The 25,765-nt window shown below is 37.8% G+C and overlaps 1 protein-coding gene across 1 annotated transcript; it reads right to left on the bottom strand.

The window, feature by feature from the left end:
* Positions 1–893: 893 nt before the first annotated feature.
* Positions 894–25,750, bottom strand: ercc8 (excision repair cross-complementation group 8). Its single transcript, XM_041786584.1, has 13 exons — positions 25,696–25,750; positions 25,376–25,478; positions 24,673–24,768; positions 21,299–21,400; positions 20,707–20,830; positions 17,624–17,705; positions 16,622–16,690; positions 16,468–16,534; positions 14,446–14,549; positions 13,409–13,533; positions 6,023–6,220; positions 3,778–3,873; positions 894–2,371 (listed from the first exon to the last, which is right to left on the bottom strand). The coding sequence occupies exons 2-13, from the start codon at positions 25,450–25,452 to the stop codon at positions 2,306–2,308; spliced, it is 1,206 nt and encodes a 401-aa protein (XP_041642518.1). The 5' UTR covers positions 25,453–25,478; positions 25,696–25,750; the 3' UTR covers positions 894–2,305.
* Between the last annotated feature and the right edge of the window lie 15 nt (positions 25,751–25,765).

A 25,765-nucleotide genomic window follows, 5' to 3' on the forward strand; every position in this document is an offset into this window, starting at 1 on the left:
CTCTCTCACTCGTCTCCTTTTTGCACGATAACTCAGTTTGTGAGGATGGCCTGATATAGGCAGATTAACACGTGACATATTCCTGCCATTTTCTGATGATGGATTAAACTGAACTCTGGGAATGTTCAGTGCCTTGATTTTTTTCGTATCTATCCCCTGACCTATGCTTTTCAACAACTTTTTCTCTGACAACAAAGGAGGGGGGTTGACTGGCTGCGTGTGACTAAGGTGCTTCAATAGTAAACCAAAATTGGGTGCTCTTGGAAAACAGGGAGAAAAACTTAGCCCTGATGAAGACAAACCGGTCTTCATCAGGGCTAATGTTAGCCTGATGAAGACCAGTTTGGTCGAAACATGTTGGCTTTTTAATGATTTGGCCATTACATTAAAGGCTTTTTAGTATTTCCTTCCTCATTTACATTTTGTTGTGTTGGGAGTGCCTGGTTTTCTCCCTTTTTCGGATAGTTTTTCTCTGAACTGCTTGGAGTGTTCTTTCATCTTCATGGTGTAATGGTAGCCATAAATCCTGATTAACCAGTGACTGGCCCTTCCAGACACAGGTGTCTATACTACAAACACATGAAACACTTTCACTGCACTCAGCTGATCCCCATGTAATTAGTTGTGGGACTACTAGCACCAATTGGCTAGACCTCTGTTAAATTAGGTCAGTCACTTTAAAGGTGGTGAACATTTATCCAGTCACTTATTTTTGCTCTATTTACACAACTTTGTTGAAATCTGTTTTCACTTTGACATTAAATAAGTAATTTGTTTTTTTTTTTTTTTTTGGTTGAAAAACTAAATTATATCGACCAATTTATATTATTCTTGAAAGTATATGGTACCACAATAACACAAACAGAAGTCCTAGACACCAAGGTTGTGAAATCTTTCATTTAGGTTATCAACATTTTCAGAAAAACAACTACACAGTCTGCATTGTACAAAAGCATTGGCAATATTTCCATTTGTTGTCCAAATGTTCTTCTTCTGGTGATTGCAGGGTGTCAATGGCGGCATGCTAAGTGCCATAACTCCTTTAACAGCTACTAACTTTGGGATTTTAGACTATGTTTGAAATCAAACAAGGATAAGGAATATTTTCACAATACTGAAGCTGTGGGGACGAGATGATGTTGTTCCTCCAACTGATGGCAACTTAGAGAAGATCTCTCAACTTGCAGCAGACGCCACAGGCGCGCGCGTATTGTTTGAACTGTGATCACCAAATGTTCTATACTCTTACATTGCATGTGTCTGAAATGCAGTTGTGCAGAGCAGTGGGGGTGGGGCTATGTGAAGTCTTTTCATGTGGCCCATAATTCCTGGCAGCGCCCATGCTTGTTTTGTCTCGTGTCTTTATTCAGTCATGTTCTGTTCCATCTCAGGTCCAAACTGCCATTTTTTTAATTTGATAAATTTGAGAGATGGAAGATTTTTGGATATTTGGGTCATTTGAGAGGTGGGTCCTAAGGCTACAGAGAACAAATAAAGGAAATCCATGTCAGTTATTTAAATCAACTCAAAACCTTTTCTGTTATTTGAAAGTGTAAATTTGCTTTTATTTGTGTCTTGATATGAACAATGTTGTCTGTTTGTGTAGTAATATAAATAAAGTTCTTTAAAAAACAGACTTACAAAAGACACAGCTGAAAAAAGGAGTTCAAAACTAAAACGCAACTTTAAAGTTGGAAAGGCAGACTTGTTACAATTACAAAAGATAATCTGGGGGCCCTGGCAGCTTGTGGTTATGTCTGCAACTCACGTACACAAGCTGTTGTCCTCGAAGAAAGCGACCCAGGTTGAAATCTGACCTGTGGCACTTGTTTCTCTCTACCCAGTTTCTGATTATCCACTTTCCTATCTAAATAAAGGCATATAAAACCAAAAAAGTATATCATAAACAGAAGTTTGGCAGATATCATTAAAAAGAAATGTTACATTAACTTATAAAAAAGGTTTGCAGCAGGTTGTTATGAGTATTTCAGCATGAAACTTGCTGTAAACAGCAATAACAATGCTGACGTTACATTAAAAAAACTTAAACATCACAATTTTTCTTCTCAAAAGTACAAAAACAAACATTTATAATATTGGGCATTTTGAAATAGTGCAACTATTATTTACAAATTTAATTTAAGGCTGTGATCTTTGTCTGTCGGATGAAACAGAAAAAAACGTCCAACAGGTGTGCACAGGTCACCAGTCCTTTTTGGACAAGTAAAAAGGTTAAGCATGTGTGGTCATTTGCATGCTCAAACACCTGCATGTTAATGCTATCCACACATGCAAAACTCCAGCATTAATCTTCATCACTGCTCCATGCATCCTGAAAGGCAGGGTTCACTGAGGAGCTGCCAGCAGCACTCTGTAGAGATGACAAACATTAAACAGCTTATTAAATCATGAATCTTTAAATACAAATCAAACATGCATCACAACAAGCAGCAGTATAAGTACAGGTAGTAGGTAAAAACATAAACATAGGCCAGCTGCATCCCCGTCAAATCATGATTGATGATAACTTTTGCTGAGTTGGTCTGATTAAAGAGCTGACTTGTTAAACTGGAACACTACAAGTGAGGGGGAGGCTTCTGTAATTCAGTAAGCATTACTAGAATGCAGAAATGAGCTGTGTGAGCACTGCTACTGTATTTGAATGAGTCTCATTGTCAATTGACGTGTCATCCTTTACATTCCTAAATGACACGTGGCTGATCATATTTCTGCCAGGTAGACAAATTTAAGTTTGGAAGGCATTGATTAATCTTTTTACATTTTTAATGAGGAGTTTTGGAAACAAAATAATGCCAAAATGCTGCAATGGTATGATTTAAAGGTGGCCTGCAAGATTTGTATCTTGGTAACTTTATGAAGAAGCTCTTGTAAATTATAAACTGTATCATGTAGTGTTGACTTATGGCCTATGCACCTGGAACTGATTAATCAAAATGTATTTTTTGTACATTTTAGGTGACTTAGGTGGCGTACTACCAGCTCCATGATATGGAAAGAACTTTTTGGAAAAATATTAGTACATTCTTTATTACACCAAAGATCAAAATGTATATTTTTAAAGACAATAAATATTCTGGAGACTGTGTGGAGAAATAAATGTAAATCATACTCATGTTTTGGAAATGTGTGAAAATTTAAAGGTACTAGGATGATGTATGAAAGGAGCTGAAGTGATGTTGGGTTGTAAATTACCAAAAAACTCTAAGTTGATATATCTAGATAACGTGACAATGAAAAATGTTCAATGTGAGGACAGATATTTGGTTAAAATTTTACTGGCGGCAGCAAAGAAAGTCGTCACAAGGAAATGGTGCAAAGAGGATCCTCTTTCTCTGAGACTCTGGATGAAATCATAGATAAGATTTACAAAACAGAGAGACTTACACATACTCTGAGGATTCAACAATCAAATTTTACAATGAAATGGGAAAAATAGACTACTAGTAAAACTCTTTAAAGAGATACTACTAAAACCCCTGATGGAGACAAAGATGTTTAGGATTGCTAATTCCACTGACTTATGCTTTGCATATAGTTTTCTCCATGTAGTTTATTGTTCATTTCTAAAATAAAATAAAATACAAGTTTAAAAAAAACTGTGTTGTTTGGGCTGCTGGCCTGTTAATAAGTGTTCGTGGCTGTGCACTGTAATTTTGAGAGCTGTGGGCCTAAAGTTTGGGGATCCCTGTTTTAAAATATTCACTGATTCCACAATGTTCCTGACTTTTTATTTCACTCTGTTATTTGTATTTGTACCTTATTTGTACTCTCTGGCTCTTCTTCCACATCTGAGACACGAAGGACAGGCACCCACGCCAGGATGTTACAGTCTTTACCTCCGCTGTACAGCTCCTGTACATAAAGACAAATCCAGCTCTGACTCACAGGTTCATAAGCAAGTACAAAGGATGACATTTAGAGAAAGGCAGATCAGGTTTAAAATGGTGTGGGAAGAGGAGTAAAACAATAAACAAGCACAAAACTCACCAACAAACTCAGGTAAAGCTATCGGACACATTCTCATTGCTATGGCATTACTGAGTACCATGACATCAGACCAGAGGCCTAAAAACCACACAATTTTAAGACTACACTCCTTTCATTGAACTCTTCCAGGTGAGAAGCTGCCAGACTGCATTCTTATGCCATAAATTCTAAACCTTTGTCTCTGTGTGGCACCGGAAGTTACCATTGACTAACAACAAGGGTGTGGAATAGGCATGCCATTACAATTAAGATTACTATGTACAGCTTGGTCAAAGATGGTTACTTTAGAGGTGTTTCCCAGGACATAAGATTATTACAGATGGTAATATTTGTAGAATATTCAGCATTTAAACATCCCACAGCATAGATGAGTAGTAAACATTTGGTTCAACTCTGTATTTTAACTTTCACAATGTTCAAGCCTGAGGAGAGTGTTATAATCCAAGTTATGTTTCAGCTGCATGGTGTCATATCGACCTTTTTTATTGTTATCAAATTCCCCATAAAACAAAGGAATGATCTTTACTCCACAGGCATGCCTACTGCTTGGTAGTTTCACATTAATGTTTAGTACCAAATATTATGTACAATTCTTATACGGCTTGGGTAGAAAAAAATTGTTTCAGTAAAATAAGTGCAAATTTATCAATCATAGGTCAAAACACTGGGAAAAAAGCGTTACAAATTAAAAACTCTTGGGGTATGAAGACTGTGAGTGGACTCTACCACCTTACTGCCACAGTATCCCTTTGGGGGCTTCCAGGGCAGCTTAGGGCTGTGTCTGACAAAAACAGAGCAAACTTTGAGCCTAAATCCTTGGAAAGATGTTCTGGAGTGAATTATTAAACAGAATCCATTCCGATTAGGAAAGACCAGGGGAGAATCTGTGCCCATCAGGAGGTTAGGACTTTGCAGTGGGGGACTCTACAGCACAAGAGAGCTGCAAGGCTCATAGGGACGATAGATAATTTGACAAATTTAAATCAAAGGGTCTTTTGTTTGTATGTTTTGAATTAATTTTGCTGAATAGGTTGTTTCCCATCACTTGATCCTGAATGTCCATTGGGAGTCAGAAAGTGGGGGACAGCCATTAGAAAAGAATGGGAACGTAGAAAAGTTAGTACTTTCCAGCTCTAAATGGACCTGTATGTTGCAATTATCTAATCTGACACACAACACATCCATCTGGGAATGCTTCGATAGGAAATGTTTGGGAAAAGGCAGAGGCTTTGAAAAAAACTCAGAGTATGGTTGGATGAACGTTCTGTCTGTCACATCTCTACGGGCCAATCAGAGCAACAAAACATGTGACGTAGCCGCTATCGAGCTACGCTTGTGCAGCTACCAGGGAATAACACAAAACATGGCAGCTATAGGCAAGTATGTACTTGACCTATGTCGTTTTTGATAAGAAAACAACTTTAAATTGCTCTATGTATGAAAGATGCTCTGTAAATACAACTGGGCTTGCCTTGGCTTAATTTAGCTGACTTCTAAAGGCAAAAATGGTAACAGATGCAGATCTGTTTGGTCGCAAAAAGAATGGACGCCTAATACTGAGAAGATCCAAATGAGTATAAATCAGTATAAATTCATATTTAATTCTGAGAGATTTATAAATGGTTTATTTGCTGTTAATCCGTCATCTCTGAAAATATCACAGAGCCACAGTTGACTCTGTTTAAAGGCTAAAAGCAGTGCATTGGGTGATGGAGAAATGTCTGTATTTGCATCGACAGTATGTCAGTATAGTTCAGGCAATGTTGACCTAACCACAATATCTGTCTGATGGAAGCAGCTGATTGGAGGTTGTCATGGTGATTGCAAATGTCTAATAGCCTTTACAACAGTGAGAAAACCACAAAGGCTGAAATGACATACTGACAGAGAAACTGATGATTACATGAACCAGAGACAAATCAGGCCTCACTTACAGAACAAACAGAAATACAAACACAGTAAACACAGCAGATAGTGGTGCAGGAAATATTCCCCACCTGACACTGTGCCTCACCTGGTAATCTGGGTGGTACTCGCAGCAGTCGACATTGTTGTAGTGGCCTCTGAGCATGGTGACCAGCTCTCCTGTGTGGAGGGTGTACACGGCAATTGAGCTGCCGCATGGCACAAAGACAAACTCTGGGCTGCAACCACGGGACACTGTGAACTGAAGCCTTTTACGACTCTCATTGCAGACCTTTCCGTAGTTCACCTGAGAGACAGACAGAGGAAACACAAGGCCATATGTATAAATGTCTAAATGTAAGGTTTATAAAACACAAAACAAAGTGCTACACTACTCTTTTAATTCCCATTCATCAGAAAATCTCAAAATCATTATTTCATTGTTATTTTAGGATTGTGTCACCAGATTACTCTCATTCATATTTTTTCCCTGGAGATCCCTAGAGTAGTTTTTTAACTATTTACAGGGCTGTGCATTGTGTAATCAACACATGCAAGACTGTTCACGTGCAGACTCACACAACAGACAGAAACAACCCATGGCAAACAAGCTTCTACTAAAAGCACAAAAGACTCCAGGCAGGAAACAAGCCATCTGAGGCCTTCAATTTAAACAGTAACACCTCAGTACCTGTAGTTACCCTGAAATCAAGACAAACAGGTACAGACAAGGAAATTGCTTCACCTTGATGGTGAAACATTACAAGGCTTAATCTGTCATAGTAAACCAGGCTTGAACTGAGCAGAGAATTGATCCCCTATTGTGAAGCTTAAGTTCAAACTATTTCAACTACAATTTGACTCCAGGAGAGATAATCGTCAACCTTTGAGTCACTGTTCGTCTGCTGCCTGAGCCTGAAGATGGAAAAATGTCCACCATGGCAACAGCAGCATGAGGCAGCAGAGCAGGAAATTAGTACAGCAGTCTGAGGGAGCGTGAAGATGAAAGCTGCTCTTCAGCTTTAAGATGAGGTCATGGTTTTAGTATGAGGTTGAATAAAACATTTTCCCCTTATTTATGGACTCTTTAAAGCAAAATATTAGTGTCAAAGAGTCATTCTGTCGCATACTACCGAAAAGATTCTTCCAAAAATCACCAGGACTCGAACTAATGATATTTTTTATTGTTTCAAAGCACAAAAAAACAACAAAAATGTAGTAGTCACCTAAACCACCTTAAGAGCCCAAAGCCTCTTAAGGTGGCAGCTTAACTTTCCCTTTCAACTGTTTCTTTTGCCATTTACATTTCCTATAAAAAGTATTCAACCCCTTGGATGTTTTACCATTTGACTGATTTTATATCTCAATCATGGTCAATTTAAAACCCTCTTTGATGTCGAAGTGAAAACAGATTTCTACAAAGTAATTCCAATACATATAAAAATGTGTAAGGTAAAATAAGTGACTGCATAAATAATCACCCCCTTCAGGTTAGTATTTAGTAGATGCAGCTTTGGCTGCAATCACAGCACTGAGTCTGTGTGGATAGGCCTCAACAAGGCTTGCACATCTGGACACTGAAATTTTACTCCATTCTTCTTTGCAAAACTGTCCAAGCACTGTCAGCTTGCATGGGGATTGGGCATGAATAGGCCTCTTAAAGTCCAGCCATAAATTCTCTATTGGACTGAGGTCTGGGCTTTGACTCGACCACTCCAGAACACTCACCTTGTTGTTTGTAAAACATTTCTGTGTAGCTTTCGCTTGATGCTTAGGGCCATTGTCTTGCAGGAAAATAAATCTCTCAAGCCATGGTTCTTTTGCAGACTGAATAAGATTTCCCTCCGTAATTTTTCCTATACTTTGTCGCATTCATTTTATCCTCTACCTTTCCAAGCCTTCCAGGGCTGGCTGTTGCGAAGCATCCCCACAGCATGACGCTGCCACCACCATGCTTCACAGTGGTGATGTGTGTTGCTTGGTGTCCACCAAACATAGTGTCTTTTCTGATTGCCAAAAATCCTCATTTTGGTCTCATCAGACAAAACATCTTTCTTCCACATGCCTCTTGGTGAATTCTAGTCGAGATTTGATATGAGTTTTCTTCAACAGTGGCTACTCTTTGCCACTCTCCCATAGGGATGGGGATTGTTAATTTATAGTGATACTGATACCATTATCGATACTACTTATCGATCTGAGTCTTATCGATACCACTGTCGATACTTTTTTTGTATTGTTTGTTGGAAAAACAAAATGATGACAAACATTTACACTAAAGGTCTAAGCTGAATAGTGCTTGGGTCAAAAAGTTATGATTCAATCTGTTACATCTATTGTATATCCCTCAGATCCAACACATTCCTCATATTCACAACTGTACTTCTTGAATTTTCTCATGGAACTCTGGATTAACTATTTTTAGAAGTGACATTTGAAAACATCATGACATGCCTTCTAATTTACTGAGGTTACTTGAATGCATCATATGAAAGCATCTTTCAGCTTGCTGTTTGCTAATTAACATCACTTCTGCCAATCCCACCACGGATTTCGACACTGGATTAAACTCTTTTTTCACTAACAGGACTTGATTCAAAGTTTGGGAGCACTTCTCAGCATTATCTGAGCAGATGGAGAAGAAAATTGTCCAGGGGCATTATGAGTGCATGCTACTACAAGCGGGGTCTTTTTTCTCCTCAAGCCAACAGTCAAAGGTACCACATTCTGGTTGATTTTATGCAAAATGCTGATAAGCTTTTAGCTTATGTTCCTCTTAGAAGAATTGGTGTATGTTTTTACATCAGTTTTATCTGAAATGATATTACATCACAGAGCCTGTGAGACTTGATAGCAGTATCAATAAGCTGAAACGCAATGAATTTTTGGGGAATAGAAAAATACAGAACCTGGTCTTTACAGACCAGGGTCTGTAAAGCTTTGCCTGATGAAGAGCTTGGGCAGCAATTGTTGTATGCAGAGTCTCTTCCATCTCAGCTGCTGAAAGTTGTAATTCCTATGGAATAGGTGTCTCAGTGGCCTCTCTCACTAGTCTCCTTCTTGCACAGTCACTCAGTTTGTGAGGACGGCCTGATCTAGGCAGATTTTTTCATATTCCTTCCATTTCTTGATGATGGACTAAACTGAAGTCTGGGGGAAGTTCAGTGCCTTGGAATGTTTTGTTTCCATTCCATGACTTATACTTGTCAATAACGTTTTCTCTGAATTACTTGGAGTGTTCTTTTTTTTCATGGTGTAATGGTAGCCAAGATTACCGATTAACCAGTGACTTGACCTTCCAGACACAGGCGCTTTTATACTACAATCACTTGGGACACATTCACTGCACTCCGGTGATCCCCATTTCACTGACTGTGAGACTACTAGCACCAATTGGCTAGACCTCTGTTGAATTAGGGCAGTCACTTTAAAGGGGGTGAGTGGTATTTTTGTTTAATTGATATTACTTTGTAGAAATCAGTTTTCACTATGAAAAAAAGTTTTTTTTGCATTTCTTTGGTCAAAAAGACAACTTATATTGACAATGGTTGATTTATAAAATCAGTAAAGGGGTAAAACATCCAAGGGACTGAATAATTTTAATAGGCACTGTTGATTCACTGTGCAACTCAATGATCTGTAGCCAACTTGTCTTTGCTTTGTCAGCTGACCGTCACAACTTTTGATCAGTTCCTTTCTTCTTTTTCCAACCCCCTGAAAAAACTAAAAAACTTTCATCCAAACTGGAAGTGAAGTTCCCTTGGCTCAAGAAAGTGCAAGAATACAAAATTGAAGCATGACAGAGAACAGCTTCCTGAGGAAATCTTTAAGCTCAGTAGTTAAACTTGACTCAATCTTGGAACTCATTGCTCACTCATACATCTACAATGTAAAGGTTTATTCCATAGAGTAGTACTGTTCATCAAATGATGAGATCGTGTGTACGATACCATAGCTTTAACATTTTTTTAACAATGAAAGTGAACAGTTTGCTAAAATAACAACATCATGATGCAGATTTGGAAAAAGTAAAAAGTCAAGGTTTGTGGGGCCCCTTTAGCAAAAGCAGACAAAAACAACTTTACAATTTCATGTTTTTTTATTTGATTTTTTCAGATGTGTTTCAGTTAGTGAGGAAATCTAACCTCTGATTCACAAAGTGTGAAGCAGATTTGTGGCTCGAATTTAAATATTTGATCTATAATTGGTTGTTTGCTGTACTTTAGATGCAGACATCTGTTTGTAGAGCTAAATAAAAATCATGAGAATATTATTGATGGGAGCTGGTTTGTCAGCGTGGACAAAATTCTGTTTTTTTCTTGTCAAGATGGAATGTTTTGCCTATATACCATGATATACTGTTTGTTCATGAGACAGTCATGCATGAATTTCTGTTTCACATGTTTTCTGAACTATACCATGACTTAATGATTCCTGACAGGGCAGATTATTAATGCAGCTCCTCTTTTATCAGTCTACTGAATTATAATTGCTGCGTTATATGAGGACATCAAACAGGCTTTATCATGTCATCATGTGTCTATAAAGTTGATAAAATCGCAATAAATAAAATGTACAAAAAAAAAAAAACCAGGTTTAATTAAAGGAACTGCAGTTAAGAACTAGTAACCCAGTTCAATTCAGCTGAAACATTTCGCATGAAGATATCTTCAACAGTAATTCTCAGAAATTGAAATCACAGACTAATAACAATGTGCAATGATAAATATTAGGAAAAAAATATGCAATCATGAAGAAGCAAGAACAGCTTTTGGATTTTTTTTAGAACATGACATGAAAAACTTCAAGTAAGAAATGTTTAACACCCTCAGGACATGAACACATTTTTTTTTAATTTTATATAATATTAAGTGGTTTTGCAGTGTTTCTTTTATACTTCTTTTAGTAATGTTATTTTTGCTGCTTGTTTATATCTTATATTGCACATCTATATTTATGATTTAGATTTTTACAGTTAGGATCAATACACCAAAAATTGGTATACCTGTCGTCTGTCGCTAAAAGTGTCAATAAACATGTAATCCATTGTAAATCCAGCTCTCTTCTTGATAACACTGCTCCGGTTAGACTTCCACGTTTTTTTGAATGGTGGATGACAACATGTAGTAAAATTCACATCTAGCTTTCTCTGTAGGGCTGAGTATGGTTTTAAGAATGCGCTTTAATGTGCTTGGATTCCTGTCCTACTTAAAACCTGAGCTGCAGCATTCTGCGAAAGCTGCAGGGTCTTTAGGTAACCCAGGGGAGAAGAAATCACACGGTGACCTAATCTGATCGTAATGGAAATGTACTTGAGCTTTTAGGATTCCAGCTGTGTTGATCAATGGTTAAACAAACAGTTCTTGAATTCTTCTAGCTTTTTGCAGAGAACAACAGGGAAAAATAACTTCTTTAAGACAGATTGGTTTTAGGATGTTCAAATAATGTCCTCAGTTCACCACATGAAACAAATATGGATTAGAAATCCTAGTTTAATTTACTACCTGCCATTCATGTTATTATAACAACTTTTAGACAGTATTAGAGTAGCATAAAGTAAAAAAGCTGTGTAACTTTGTTTCAACATGTTTCTATGGCCAGGAAAATTAGTGTAGAGAAGGCAGCTTTGAGTCTGTAGTCAAAAAAATACATGCTATAGTTTGAAGCAAAATATTGAATTTTATAAAGTTTCAGAATGATTATTTTCTTTTGTTTTGTTGTGCATTTTTCAATAAAAACATGCAAATTTGTTGCTGGAAAGCCGTATGGTTGTACAAATGCATTCCAAAAAAATCAGAAAATCATGTAAAGGTTCAGCTGCAATCATGAGGAAGACTGTTGACTTGACTCTTGCCCAGAAGGCAACTACTGACACCCTTCACAAGGAGGATAAGCCACAGAAGGTCATTGCTGAAAGGGCAGGCTGTTCTCAGAGTGCTGTATAGCATACTCATGGGAAGTTGACTGAAGAAAAAGTGTGGTAAGAAAAGGTGCAGAAGCAACAGGGATGAGCTTAGCCTTCAGAAGATTGCCAAACAAAACAGATTCAAGAAGGGGAGCTTCACCAAGACTTGAAATATTTCACTTTGTATGAGATTAATCTATAATGTAATCTAACATTCTGAGATGGTAGATTTTTGTAAGCTGTAATCAACAAAATTAAAACAAAAAGTCTTGAAGTATTTCACTTTGTATGAGATTAATCTAGAATGTAAGGAAGTTTCAATTCTTGAATAAAATCAGTAAAAATGAACGTTTGATGCTATTTTTTTTGAGATGTGCCTGTATATTTGCTCTCACCAAACCTGAGAAGAACAAGAATAATTTAAACTTGAAAAAAAAAAATCCATCAATGTAAAGACTCAAGGCTCCAAAAAAGGTGAAACAAGCATGACTTCTGTCTCAGGGTCAATGAGGATGCATAGTTAGTAATAGTGCAGGGATTTCATTTTTCTTATTCTTAGTTACTTAACTTTTTTGTATCCAAGATTTTATGACACTGTGGACAAGGTGGAAAATATTTTAACTTCTTATTTGCAAAACCTGTCTTACTGCTTTGAAGTTGCTTCTGTTTCACTTCTATCTTTTACTTGACCTTGATAATATACTTGTATTTTATGGGATAAATACTGTCTTTTTACATATCATCATTTATTGGCTGCTTAAGTTGCTGATTTAGCTTCATATTGAAAAAAAAGATTAATTAATGAGCAGGATGGGGGGGGGGGGGGCAACCCTTGCCACATGGCTTTCCCCATCTATCAATCCTAGTTCCCTACTCCTCCTACTTTATCAGCTAGTCCTCAGCTGGTGGATCAGGACCCAAAAGTGGGTCATGGAGCTGGTTCCAGTGGGTTGCAAATACATGCTTGAAAATATAATGTGGCATGTGTCCATGATGTACAGATGCTCCAATCAGACATACATCCACATATATTTAATCTTACTCCATTTTGGAGTCAAACTGGGTTGTTTTCTCAAGATCTTGATCTATGTATCTCAATATCTTTGGATAGCAAACTGGTTTTCTATAAGAATGTGTTACTTTCTCAAGATCTACAGAAAACAACAACTCTATCATGGGGAAATGGAGCTAAATTAAATGTGTGCATGCATAGATTAAGGCTTCTGTAATGTGCAGTCAATAAATGTGTTTACTGGGTCCTCTTTGGTCAGTGATTTTTTGTTCCATCAAAAATTGAAGTGTGTTATGCATCTAATTCCTGAGGAGGTGAGAACTGGTCTGATCAATTCTCCAGGACAAACAGAGATCCCGGATAGTTAGTCAATTTGAACCTGTCAGAGATGGCCTCATCAGTCTTTGTAAGTTCTGCAACCAACCTGCAAGGACTCCTCCAGGATATTTGGGGTATTTATTCAAACATCGCTTCACACATTCACTGATCTCGGTTGCATTATGCAGATGCTGCAGACCCATTACATTTGAAAGTGTTTAAGGTTATGAGCCACACACATACATATATAAACTCTTTACCAGTGTGTTCTCCCCGGTGGCGCTATTCCACAGTCGCATCCTGTCATCAGTGCCTGTTGTGAGGAGGTAAAGGCCGTCTCCGCTGAAGCACAGGCCATTCGCTCGGCCATTGTGAGCTGTGTTCACTGGTAAGACACACAGAGGACAGGATTACTGACAATGCATACTTTCTCACACTTATCTATCAATAACAAGCTTTTGGTGTATTTTCTGTCAAAGCTCTTTTCTCCTGTTATAACAGCAAACAATTAAGATTTGTTTCCTTTACTAACGTCCCCCTTCTTGGTACATGCTAGAAAAACAGATACTGTATGTGCAGAATGTTAACCTCTCCTCCACAGAGACACACTGCTGGTGTTTATTAACCTGAATAACCTGAAAGTTTCAGGACACCCCAGCTGATAGGAATTTCTTATTGTGAAACAGACTTAATTTTCTATTACAACTGGCTTTTTGATGTTGCATCAGAGGCACAACAAACTCAAAACAACAAAAATGGGAAAACTTCATCCCTCCAGTTGGTCTTAGAGAGTACTGAACTCAAAAACAACCAAAGACAGGAAGAGTTTCCTCAAGCTGTGAGTCTGATGACTACTTCACTGAGACGGTCAGGAACACCTCATGTTCATTTGCCATCTTCTGAATGTAGTCCATGCCTCTTTTTAATGTTGGTTTAATGTCTTGTTAGAATATATTATGGGTTAGTTTAGCATGGTATTAATTAATTTATTTGTTCTTTACCTGACAAATTGGTCGACTAATGCAATTTTGCTCAAACTGCACTGATTAATACTTGACATACATCACTCTCACAATTTCTTTTCATATGAGTCCTCCCTTTTTGACAGTCTGTTTACGCTGCAAGATTTCCAGTCTGTGCAGTCGTGTCACTCTTTTATCTGTTTTTGCACATCTACTAGCTACTAGCTGAGCTATCGGTCTGCACTGATGAGACAGACTCATAGCTCACAGAGCTCTCCACTCTCAGTATCAATGAGGTAATACTAAATAAAAGAAAAAGGTAGAGGTAACAGTACCTGCCTCAGAGGAGGCTTTTGACTTGTCTCCATTGTGCTGGTCCAGTGTGAAGAGACTGCCAGAGGCCCGACGCACGTCCCACACTTTCACTTTGCTGTCTGCACTTCGAAAGAAAATTAGAGGATTTTAACAGTTTTACACCCTACCATAAACTTTTAGAAATAATATCAAGAATGATCATTTTATCATTTAAGACAGGGGTATTATAGTAGCAACCCATGTTCAAATTGTGACTTTGACTAACACCATTTCTAAGTCCAGCCAAATGTTTAAGGCCATTTTTCTGCTCCTCCATAATAGAATAACATTCACTTCTCTCAGTGTGTCTCTGAGCCAGTTGTTTTTAAAATCACTTACAGTCCACAGAGACAACAGCACATCGATCCCACTTGGTTAATTAGCAGATCCAATGTAGCACAAACCAGGTGGGACTGTATACCATATGCTAAACTGACAGGGCTACTACAGAGCCTACCAGCTAACAATTGGTGTAATTATCCTTTATTTGGAGATGCTACCTCAATTCAAGTATCCACTGACACCCAAGCACTGGACACTGGCAGGCTTTAATGACATCAGTATACATTAAGTGAGTGCATGAGGTCTTAGGATGGTTTAAAAAATAAGGAACTTGGATATCACAGATTGTCCTGAAATGAGAATCACCTTTAACAATAAGAGAAAGGTACCCTGTTGGGTATTTGTAATACTTCTATTAGCATGTTTAAATTTTTAAAACATATATTTTGGGGCTTTTTCTGCCCATATTTTATTTATTTATTTCTTTGGAGAGAACAGCGGATATAGTCAGAAACGGGGATGAGAGTAGGGGAAAGACATGCAGGAAAAGGAGCAACAGGCTGGACCCAAATCCAGGCCGCCCCCGTACATGGGGCACACCTTCTCCCCTTAGTATTACAGGTAAAATCAGTAAAATACACCTATCTGAGAAAACCCAAGTCAAATGTAATGCTGTGTTTGAATCATTTGGAGTAAAAGCAAAAACAATGTGTCTTTAGAAAGGTAATGCTCTAAAGTTTCTTCAGACTCACTTACACATTGTTTTTACCTGTCTGAATTTGTATTGTGAAGCAGGCCTGTAGATGACTGTAGCTGGGAGGTATTAGCTAGAAAACTCAACTGGACCAAAGCATAAAGGCTAAACTAGTTCAGGTTCAAAACTAATAACAATAGAACAAAAAATAAATATCTACACCTGTTTTCTGTATAACATTGCTAATAATTGCCTGGAAAGAAAGAGACATTATAACAGCAAATACAGTAAACTACTGAGAACAATAATGTCAAATTGGAAATGATAAAAAATAGTCCATGGATCTTTATGGATGCAATCATGTTTTTGGAGAAAAATTTGACTGGATTTAGATTGTGGGGACTCTTCCTGATGCAGCGGGACTGTTTTTGATGGATTGTTATGATCAGGATGAGAGTACAGGAGAGCTTCTAAAGGTTAGCTGTCTCTCTTTAACTATTGTTTGTTTCTTTGTAGCCTGACAAATGCATTTTAATGGCTGCTGCAGAATCCTGAGAATCAGAGCTTTCAGGTGATGTATAACATGCTAAACTGACATTTTGTGAATAACTGAATATTTTAAAAAAGAAATCTGTAGGCCAATTGGTGGGCCCTCAGACACCCAATACTGTATCTCTATAATATACCAGGACAGCCAGCTGACAACACTGATTGTACTCCACGTTTGATTTTCTTCTGAGGACATTTTTGATCACGCAAGTTCCTGTGGGATCTCCGCTAGGAAATTGTTACTACAAATGGCAGTTGTTGGTCTCACAGTCTGGTAGAATCATCTGGTGAGTACGGTTGTAGGATAATAATGCCAAAATCTGCTGAAACTGTCAGTATGTTGGTGGTCTCGGTTAAGATCTAAAAATGTCTACTGTGTGGCCAGCCTCCCTAGACTGATGGAAAGTGAGATGACAAGGACCAATGTGGTTTCAGAAAGTGAATCTCCTCAGAATTTATATCAGGTAATAGCGCCTACCTGGCAGACGCTAAAATGTGCTCATATCTAGGTGACCACCGCACAGACAGCACCTCTGCTCTGTGACCTGATGAGCAGAAATTACTGTTAGTGAGTGTAAAAATGACTGAATAATAAGACATTTTAAATACTCTTGGTCTACCACTCAACTAACCTTGAAGAACATGAATCCGTGAGCCAGATTTCAGGTCACACAGCTGGATTTTAGGGTTTTTGGTGCCAACTGAAAATAAGAGGATCAAGACAAAATGCGTGACAAAACGGATAGCAAAGATAATATAAAAGCCCCCATGAGTCATCCAATCACTGTGTAATGACAAATACTGCTTATCAATACCATAAAAATGTAGAGACACTGGTACATGAGTGAGTTAAATCTGCTACAGTATGAGTGTTCAAGGAAGAGGTGCAAAAGATAAAAACTAGTGTTCCAGGTTTCACAATAAGGTGTGGTAATTAGAGGGATAACTGATACAAACTTCTTATAAACATGAGCGAACACACCCAGTATGTATACATGAGTGAAGGGCAAGGTACACAGCTGGTGAAATTTAACAAAACAAAGAAAACAATGGTCGTCATTCAAATCTTAGCAGCCCAAATTGCTCTGAATTAATAAGCTACCAGTGCTTTTTAGGAACAGAATCCCTTAGAAGCATCCTCCTGGGTGAAATAAGAGGACTCTGAGGCTTGTATAAAACCTGTTTGACAAGCATCTGAAACAGAAAAAAAACAGACACTGTGATTGTCTACAACTTAAAAACAGGCGTGTCAAAGGGACAGTGTATGCACCTCTGTGTGCATATATGGACACATACTCAGCAGGCATGAGTAACCTGTTGGTCCTGCCTTGTGACGCACCCAGATTCCTACTTTTTCCCCCTTATCTTTGAACCTGAAATCACGTTTATCAGCTTCTGTACTACTTCTGTCCCCTGAAGGTACATGCGGTTTTATAACCTGGGTGAAAAACTGGGGTACATGAGAGGGGCTTTGGGTGGGGTTTGCGGCAGGGAGACATTCAGTTCACTGCTTGGAGCAACAAACTGATGGCCAGCTGGGTGATTGACAAGCTTTTTGTTTAAAGTTAAATAATTTGAGCACAAAATGACAGGCTGAAAGAACTGTTTCACTAAATCTATTGTCTTAAACACACCTGCAATGAGACTGTGCTTTCTGGCGATGGGGGAGAGGTGGTGGCTGTAGACGTTGTCCTCAAAATCAAAGACTTCAGCAGGCTGAAGGACAAAAAAAAGAATGAAAATTTAAAAAATTTTAGTACCATGACAACCACAGTACAGTGCAAATCTTTTTGATCAGAGCTTTATTGTTTTGACAAAGATTACATGACAGCATTCATTTCCCACATACAGACAATACTCGGGTGAGCCCTCCAGGTATACTTGCTAACCATCTCACCCTTTTTTTTTTTAAAGATTTATTTTTGGGCATTTTGTGCCTTTATTAGATAGAGGAGGACAGTGGATAGAGTCGGAAACAGGGTCAAGGGTGGGGGGGGACATGCGGTAAAGGGCCTCAGGCCAGATTCGAACCTGGGCCGCCCACGTACATGGGGAGCGCCTTTAGCCACTAGGCCACCTGCTCCCCTATCTTATCTTTTTAAGAAAATCTGTACCACCATCTTTTCACACAACAGAGACATCCACTAGCACGTCCCTCCCATTAATGCACCGATTGAGATGTGACATCTCATGTTAGATTTAATCTCTGTATGCCATCATTTCAACATTATTCTGCAGTTTCGTGCTGCAAATATTATCCTGCACTCATTTCAAAAGGTGAGTGTTGTTATTTAAGCGTCTTTATACAACCTCCTGTTAAAGTATACTTTCAAAATAGCAGAAACAAAAAATGAAAACTGCTCAAGTAATCCTATGGTATAAAACTGGGGATAAACACATGTTTACCAATTACAGGCCTGCATCACTACTTTGTCAGTTCTCTGAAGTTCTGGAAGATAGTTTCTTAAAGGTTGGACAGCTTCAGCTTCAGCAAAAAATGTCATTTATTGTCTGACAGTCAGCACAGTTTTAGAACAAGTATATAGCTTCTATCAGTGAAGTCAGGCAATGGTCTTGAACATTTCATAGGTAATCTTCTGGTATATTATACCAGGCTTCATAGAGTTCTTCTGTAGATCTAGGCTCTCTTTTTTTGTCCAGGTGATTCCATACGACCTCTGTAATATTCAGGGGTGGGCTCTATGCAGGCCAGTCAATGACTGTCACTATTTTTCCTCTCCAAAAAGGATTTCTCTGTACTAGCAGTGCGTTGGGATCACATTCGTGATGTAACAAAGACCCCAGTTAGGTGTTTTCCAGATGGACAGGCATGATAAGTAACACATTGCTGAAACAACAGCCCTAATGAAATAGGACCGAGTCTGTTTGTTGTCTGACTTAGGTTGAACCTGAGAATGACATTTATTTCATGACTTTATTCATTTATTAACCGTCCAACCTTTGATGAGGTCCTCTATTTATAGGGCTTTTCATAAGCACCAGATGTTAGCCAAACAGCGGACTAGTTAATTAATAGTTAATAGCTACTGTTCTTCTATCATTGGCTAATAAAGTAGGCTGACTAACATGATCATAAAATAAGGTCATTTTAAATATCCATGTTTCTTTTCAACTAAAACGTAAAATTTATCTAGTTTTTGTGGAGAAACCACTTGTATCTTTCTTGTGGGGCTGTTATGTTGGTTTGTGAGATAGGTTTCAAACCCTGACAGTTTTTGCTTAAGTTATGTGTGGCAAATGGTAAACACAACGCTATCATGAAGTTGTCTTTAACATTAAACCATTAACTGTAAAATGGCCATGTGAAAAGTAAGTTCTTGCAACAACGTAAGCTTCATGTTGCATTTTTTGTTAACAGTTAGCTGAAAACTGTGTTCCTTTGTCATAATCAAATCCCAACAACAATTTTTGTTTAAATATTCCTCAGACTGCTGGGAATTAACTGTTTGATGCTCAAATTTTCCTGTGGATGGAGCTCTCTTATGATTTGTACCTTACTGAACTGGGGGGTAGGAGTTGGGTGCTCTGGTTCTCACTTGCTAGCTACTTTTCCCCACATGCTGACTACTTCATATGTCTATGGAAAGCTGGGCAGTGATGCTGACTCGTTCTGGCTGGATAAAGGCCAAGCTGTAAAAGGAACGTGCAACTTTTCAATGACTGAGTTACTGAACCACAACTACATGTCTGGTGTTTTATACATTCATGAGGATTGTTGCACATAAATAAAATATAAAATGGTCAATGCTAGAGTAAGACTTTTGCAGAGTAATGTATGCTGAATAAAAATCTTAATTTGATATTTAACAGTCATGACCTTGAAAAAAGCACTTGAAATAAAGTATAACTATCATACAAACTCGCAACAGTGAAAAGAACAAGGTCCGAGAATGGATAAGGTAAGAACAAAAGTGAGAGAGAAGGAGGCCACTGCAGCAGGACGGCAGCTCACCCCGAGTGGCAGCAGCGATGGTCACAATGCAAATTCTTCAGCAAATATAAAAAGCCTCTCTGTGCCCCATCTGTCAGTGTGTGCCAGCACCGACATGGACCTAGCCAATGGGCACACACACAAGGCTCTGTTTGCATAAAAGCACCACACATACATCATGTGCACACCAATCCAAAGCACACAATAAAGTGCAAATACGCCACCATGATAAATAATTGAATAGTTTTGAGAGTGTGTGTTGGTGTAGGACACAGAGACAGAGAGACACAGACTAAAACAAATGAAAGGTCGGCTGATTCCTTTCTGTCCCCTCCCTGACCTTTTGAGGTAACCGTGGTGCCAGTGTAACTCTAGCACAGCTCAGGGCCTGCCATATGGGACTTTGTGGCATAGAAAGGTAGAGAGCATGAAGCAGAAAATAGGAACGAGAGGGGAAGAGACAGAGCAAAGGACAAAATTAAAAGCAAAAGGAAAGGTCAATGGAGGTCTAAGAAAACAAATGCCACTTTAACAAGTGTCACAAATATGCACTTAGTTACCCATTGTATATTTACACACATTTTTTCTTAGCTCTAGTGTGACAACATTTATACCAAACAGTGCCGTGTGAATGACTTTTTTTACTGTATCAATCACAAGAAATCAATGGAAAACAGGTAAACAGATTGTAAAAGTGTACTAATAAAATGGTTACTCATACCACTTTTATCATGCAGGATCTCGGTCTGTGGTGATATTATTTACCTTCAGTGTTTCTGTGTCCCAAACTTTCATGGTCTTGTCAAAGGAACTGGAGACAAACATGCCTGTGTCGTAAGGATACCACTGGACGGTCTCAACGCTGAATTTGTGGACATGTCGATTCGACCTATATCAAAAAAGAAAGGAAATTTCATTGAACAAAAAAACTAACAATGTTATTGAGAAAGCACCCATCTTAAAAACTTCAGTAAGATACTTGCATGTTAAATGAGAGTAAATTAACCCCACTCATGACAGCTATTCACATTATTCTGTATGATAGGTTGGTTCATAATGCCATAACAGATATTTTATAAACAGTAATTTGTTTTGACAGAGGTCCTATTTACATCAAAAACAGAGCTTTGTGTTAAAGCCCACACATAAAATTTAGCACAGTATTTCTCATGCAGCCTTTTCAGAAGGAATCTGAGGAAAAAAAAATCTGATTCAGGACATCTCACTTGTACGCCGAGTATGTGGCCTCTTAGAAAATAATGTACACAAGCTGAGAAGTTGGTACTAACAGGGAGAGTTTTAAGCCGTGCTGCCCTCTACTGGGCAGAAAGGATAAAAGGAGATCTACAGTACTAACCTGCCCACTGTGCAAACTGCCTTGCAAGTGTACTGCTGTTTCCCGCTGTAGTTCTCCAGGTCATAGATGACAATCACGCCATCTGCTCCACCAGACAACATGCTAAAAAAAAAAAAACACATGGTTGACTTCACACACAAAATTGCTTCCACAAATAAAGGCTCATTTTATTCTACTAAAGTTTTACTGTCAATACTTCTCTTTAAAAACATAGACAGGACAGTGGATGACTCAAGGAATGCAAAAGATTTTATCAAGCCTTTAATGTGGGGACAATGACATTTTATTAACATGACATTCTTTTTTGAAGAGATTTGTATCTTCAAGCTGATACTCTTGTTCATGGTTTGACAATGACAGGGCCAGTCAGAGCCATTCAAGGAGAAAGAGGCAGTAGCTACAGGCGTGGGTTAATAAAGTAAATGCAAGCCTGTAAATGATGGTGGTTGCTGAGGAGTTGAGCACGGATACAGCTATATCCACAGTTTTATCAGAACTGGACAACTGTCTTTATCAAAATGAGAGCAAAGAACCACACTGAAAGCTTTCCCTGTTGAAAAATATGTTTTGCTCTTCTCCTGACTGACTTTGGAAAGATTTGTATCTACCTACTAGGTCCACTGGTGGTGAAGATTTTTGTACTGACAGGCTAATAGCTGCCATTGAGCATGCACATTATAAGGTTTACTAACGCATGTCTGCTCCATCACATGTTTTGTTGACTGACCTGTAATAAATGTGACCAGCAAAAAGCTGGTCCAATCATCCTCCCTGATCTCTAGTGTAGGAGCTGGTTATGAGTATATGTGTCAATAGATCACTGACTCCCACCTTGGGTTCATGCCCCTCCCAATGGAGCACCAAAGATCTCACTGTCTGCTCTGGAGTTGTAAAAATTAGATTTTCTATATTTTCACTTAACCCTCGCTCCCTTGTAATTTTTAGTTCCATCTGTCCTTGTTTGTCCAGAAAACGGACATGCAGAAAGGTGTTAATAAAATAATCTTTTTTTTTTTTTTTACTTTCACTGCTTCAAATCTCCTCACTAACTTCAACCCTGACCACTAAAAAAAAAAAAAAATTCAATGTTACACCTTTAATATGCCAGTTATTGTACACCATGTCACTGATATTTTTTATGGTAAAAAACACAAAAACACCATAATTCCCATATAAAATTATCTAGAAAAAAAAACTTTTTTCAATAATTACAGTCTGGGCCATGTCAATGATGAGTAGTAAAATTGATTTTGATGATTTTGAATTTTTTCTGTAGTGCAAAATTTCATATTTTAGCTCCATCTGTCCTTGTTTGTCCAGAAAACGGACATTCAGAAAGGTGTTAACAAAATACAAATTTTTCTTTTTTTTTAACTTTCACTGCTTCAGATCTCTTCAAAAACTTCAACCCTGACTACTTAAAAAAATAATAGCAAAAATAAATAAATAAATAAATAATTTAAATTAATAATAATAATTCAAAAAAAAAAAATCATTTTTATACCCTTTTAATGCCAGTTATTGTACACTATGCCTATGACTTTGATTCAGTGAGATAGCATCCATGCTGAACAGATGAGTCTATCGAAGTGAAAAACACACCACTTTCACCATCCTTTCTCAAGCCTCCTCCTCTACCACATCATATGCAAGTGACTGCATTTGTTCATGTTAGGTTTATTTTATGTACAGGCATAAAAAATCAGAGGAAATATGTAGGATATGAATCACGAACATGCACATTTCCACCTCTAACCAAAATGTGACCACAAATATGCCAATTACACACAGATGTAAATTTACTGCATCTTTGAGATATGATATATTCTCTCCTATTGGTTGAAAGGACCCGTGCATCCTCATGCATGTCCACCCACTTGCTATGAAGCGAGGGCAAAGTTGAAATTGTCCAAATGTCCCCCTTTCTTAGTCCCACACTGCAGAACTCAGAGGTAACATTTTCAATTGTAAACACTCCACTTACGGCATGTCCTGCTGTAAACATAGATGCAGATTCTCACCCGAGCACACACGTAGGAGCACACAAACTTTTCCTTACACATGTAGCTCACTCTCAGACATCCACATCTAGTGGCATGAATTGGTTCATTTAATTCTGATGATGTTTAGTGGGTGAAATAGCGCTCCGAACGGTCTGAGTCCATGGAAGGAAAACCATGTCTGCGTTGCCGAAGGGGTTAAAATAATGTGCTGGTGCGATCTGCTGGTTCACTGTGGAATAGTGAAATTTAGATTCCTGATGATCAAGTGACTGCAAAAAACAAGTTGCTGTAAGTTGTTTTGGTGCCACAGACACACATTCAAAAAAATGTGTTTTTAATGGAAGTCTATGTGTCCGATTTCGGACAAACGAGGATGGATGGAGCTATTTCGCGTCAATCGAGTTCTACGGGCGACACGTTTTTTTGTTTGTTTTTTTAATATGAAGAAAAATAATAACTTTGACCAAATTTGATGCCTCAGTCTATAAAAATGTGACTATCAACTCAAAAAAATGATGATAAAAATTATGAATGGCCCCAAAACTGTCATAGTAGGATCCAAGGATTTTAAACCAAGATAACACATTCACTGGATAATTTTGGAAATAGTTTTTTGGTAAGAGCTACTGTGTGTAGAACTGTTCCATTTTGATGTTAAAGAAAAAATGTGAAAGGTATACCACAAAAGATAAATGCATAAAAATTAAAATGAAAACAGTCTATCAGAAAAAAGATGTTGTTTTTTACAGAAACATGTCACCTTTCATGCGGGTCCTGGAGGGACTGAGTTTTTCTTACCAGTAAAAGTAGCCAGAGTTCAGGGGAAAACAGGCTGGAAAACGCTGATTAAGATTCCCAATAACAAAAAGAATTCTTTGATTGATTATTCAAAACATTTGCTTCATTTGGAATGATGTTTTTAATTAATTTTTTTAATGTGTAAGTTATTTGATGTATTTTTTTTTCATTGTTGGTATCTTTGTTTAAATTAATAGGTAGAGGATCAGCATGTCTACAGAGACTATCGAGACCACAGGACCCATGGCCTTCTTTGCTGTTATGTTTGCTTGCTTTCTTTTAGAAAAATAAAACATAAGAAGAACAAAACAATTTCATGTTTAATGTACCATCAGTGTTTTTTTAGTTATGTTTGATTAAAATTCTTTTCTCATCTTTTGGGGAAAAATGTTTGTTACATCCAGTATTGAGAAAGTCGTGTTTTTTTCTTTCTTTTTTTGTGAATGCTGTTTAACCCTTATAACAAAATACATTCATTAAGCAAATTAGAAAGAGAAGAAGTAAACTATCTACAGGAATTACTGTAATGTAGTAATTCTTTTTGAATATCAAAGAAGACATAAGGGAACTTACTATCTGCCCTCTACTGCGTCAATGTCAATGGTGTTGATGCCATTTCCATGGATTCTGTCCACATCTCTGTCAGGATTCAGCTGCAGGTTGAGGACCCTTTATAACACATTTGACATTTTTTTCTTTTATTTAAATACTAAATACAATACAAAGATAAATTAGAAAAGAATATGACAACGGCCTCATAAGATGCATAATTAAACTGTGTGGGACATATCAGTTAGCAGATCCATAGGCAATAAACTGTAGGGAAATTACAGTATTTGTATAAATACACAGGTGACTTGTCTTGATTTACCAACTTTAAAGGGAACAAGCAATCACTCTCCTAATGAGAATCCATATTTAGATACATGTGTATCGGTTTAACAAGTGACCACATAAACTGGTGACTTTCAGCTGAATCAACACATGTAGGAAATCTTTATAAAAAATGGAGGACTCTATGCTGAGTTTCCCACAAAGTATATATTTTGTATATTATATAAGGAAAAGAACAGAAAACGAAAAAAATTGAAATTGTAGAGAACTACTAGAGTACAATAATTGGTGTAATTACAACGACAGACGCTTTCGACTAAAAGCCACACGTTAACACGGTCCCTTTTTAAATCGATACACCGGCAGAGTGCTATGTGTTAATTGGTAGATTGATTGCATCCTATTATTAATTGCTTGTTAACATATGTGTTTCCTTTCTCACCTTCTTGTAGACTCTGTTCGTCTCAGTCGCAGAGGGTCATCCAGTCCAGCCTGTCTGGCCGTCAAAAATCCCAGCATTGTTTCGATATGAAGAGATTTTTTTCCTAATTTAAGAGTAAAACGAGTACTTACTCTATGCTACAATTAGCTAGCCTAGCTAAGATGCTAGCATGTTATCTAAACTGGTATACGTTTTTTTACGTAAACTAAAGATTTATGGGTACAAAAAGGCACAGTTGTGTACATAATTATCGCAGTATCAAAACGTGATATTCTAAAGTAACTCATGTGCTATCCTTTATTGGCTGCCGTTTATTTTACCACAATTTCCATTAGCTTCGTAGCAGTTTCATACAAAAAGCAGCCATGATGGAACGGAACCTCAATCGTA

The sequence above is a fragment of the Cheilinus undulatus genome, linkage group 5 (assembly GCF_018320785.1).
Source record: "Cheilinus undulatus linkage group 5, ASM1832078v1, whole genome shotgun sequence".
Classification (NCBI taxonomy): domain Eukaryota; kingdom Metazoa; phylum Chordata; class Actinopteri; order Labriformes; family Labridae; genus Cheilinus; species Cheilinus undulatus.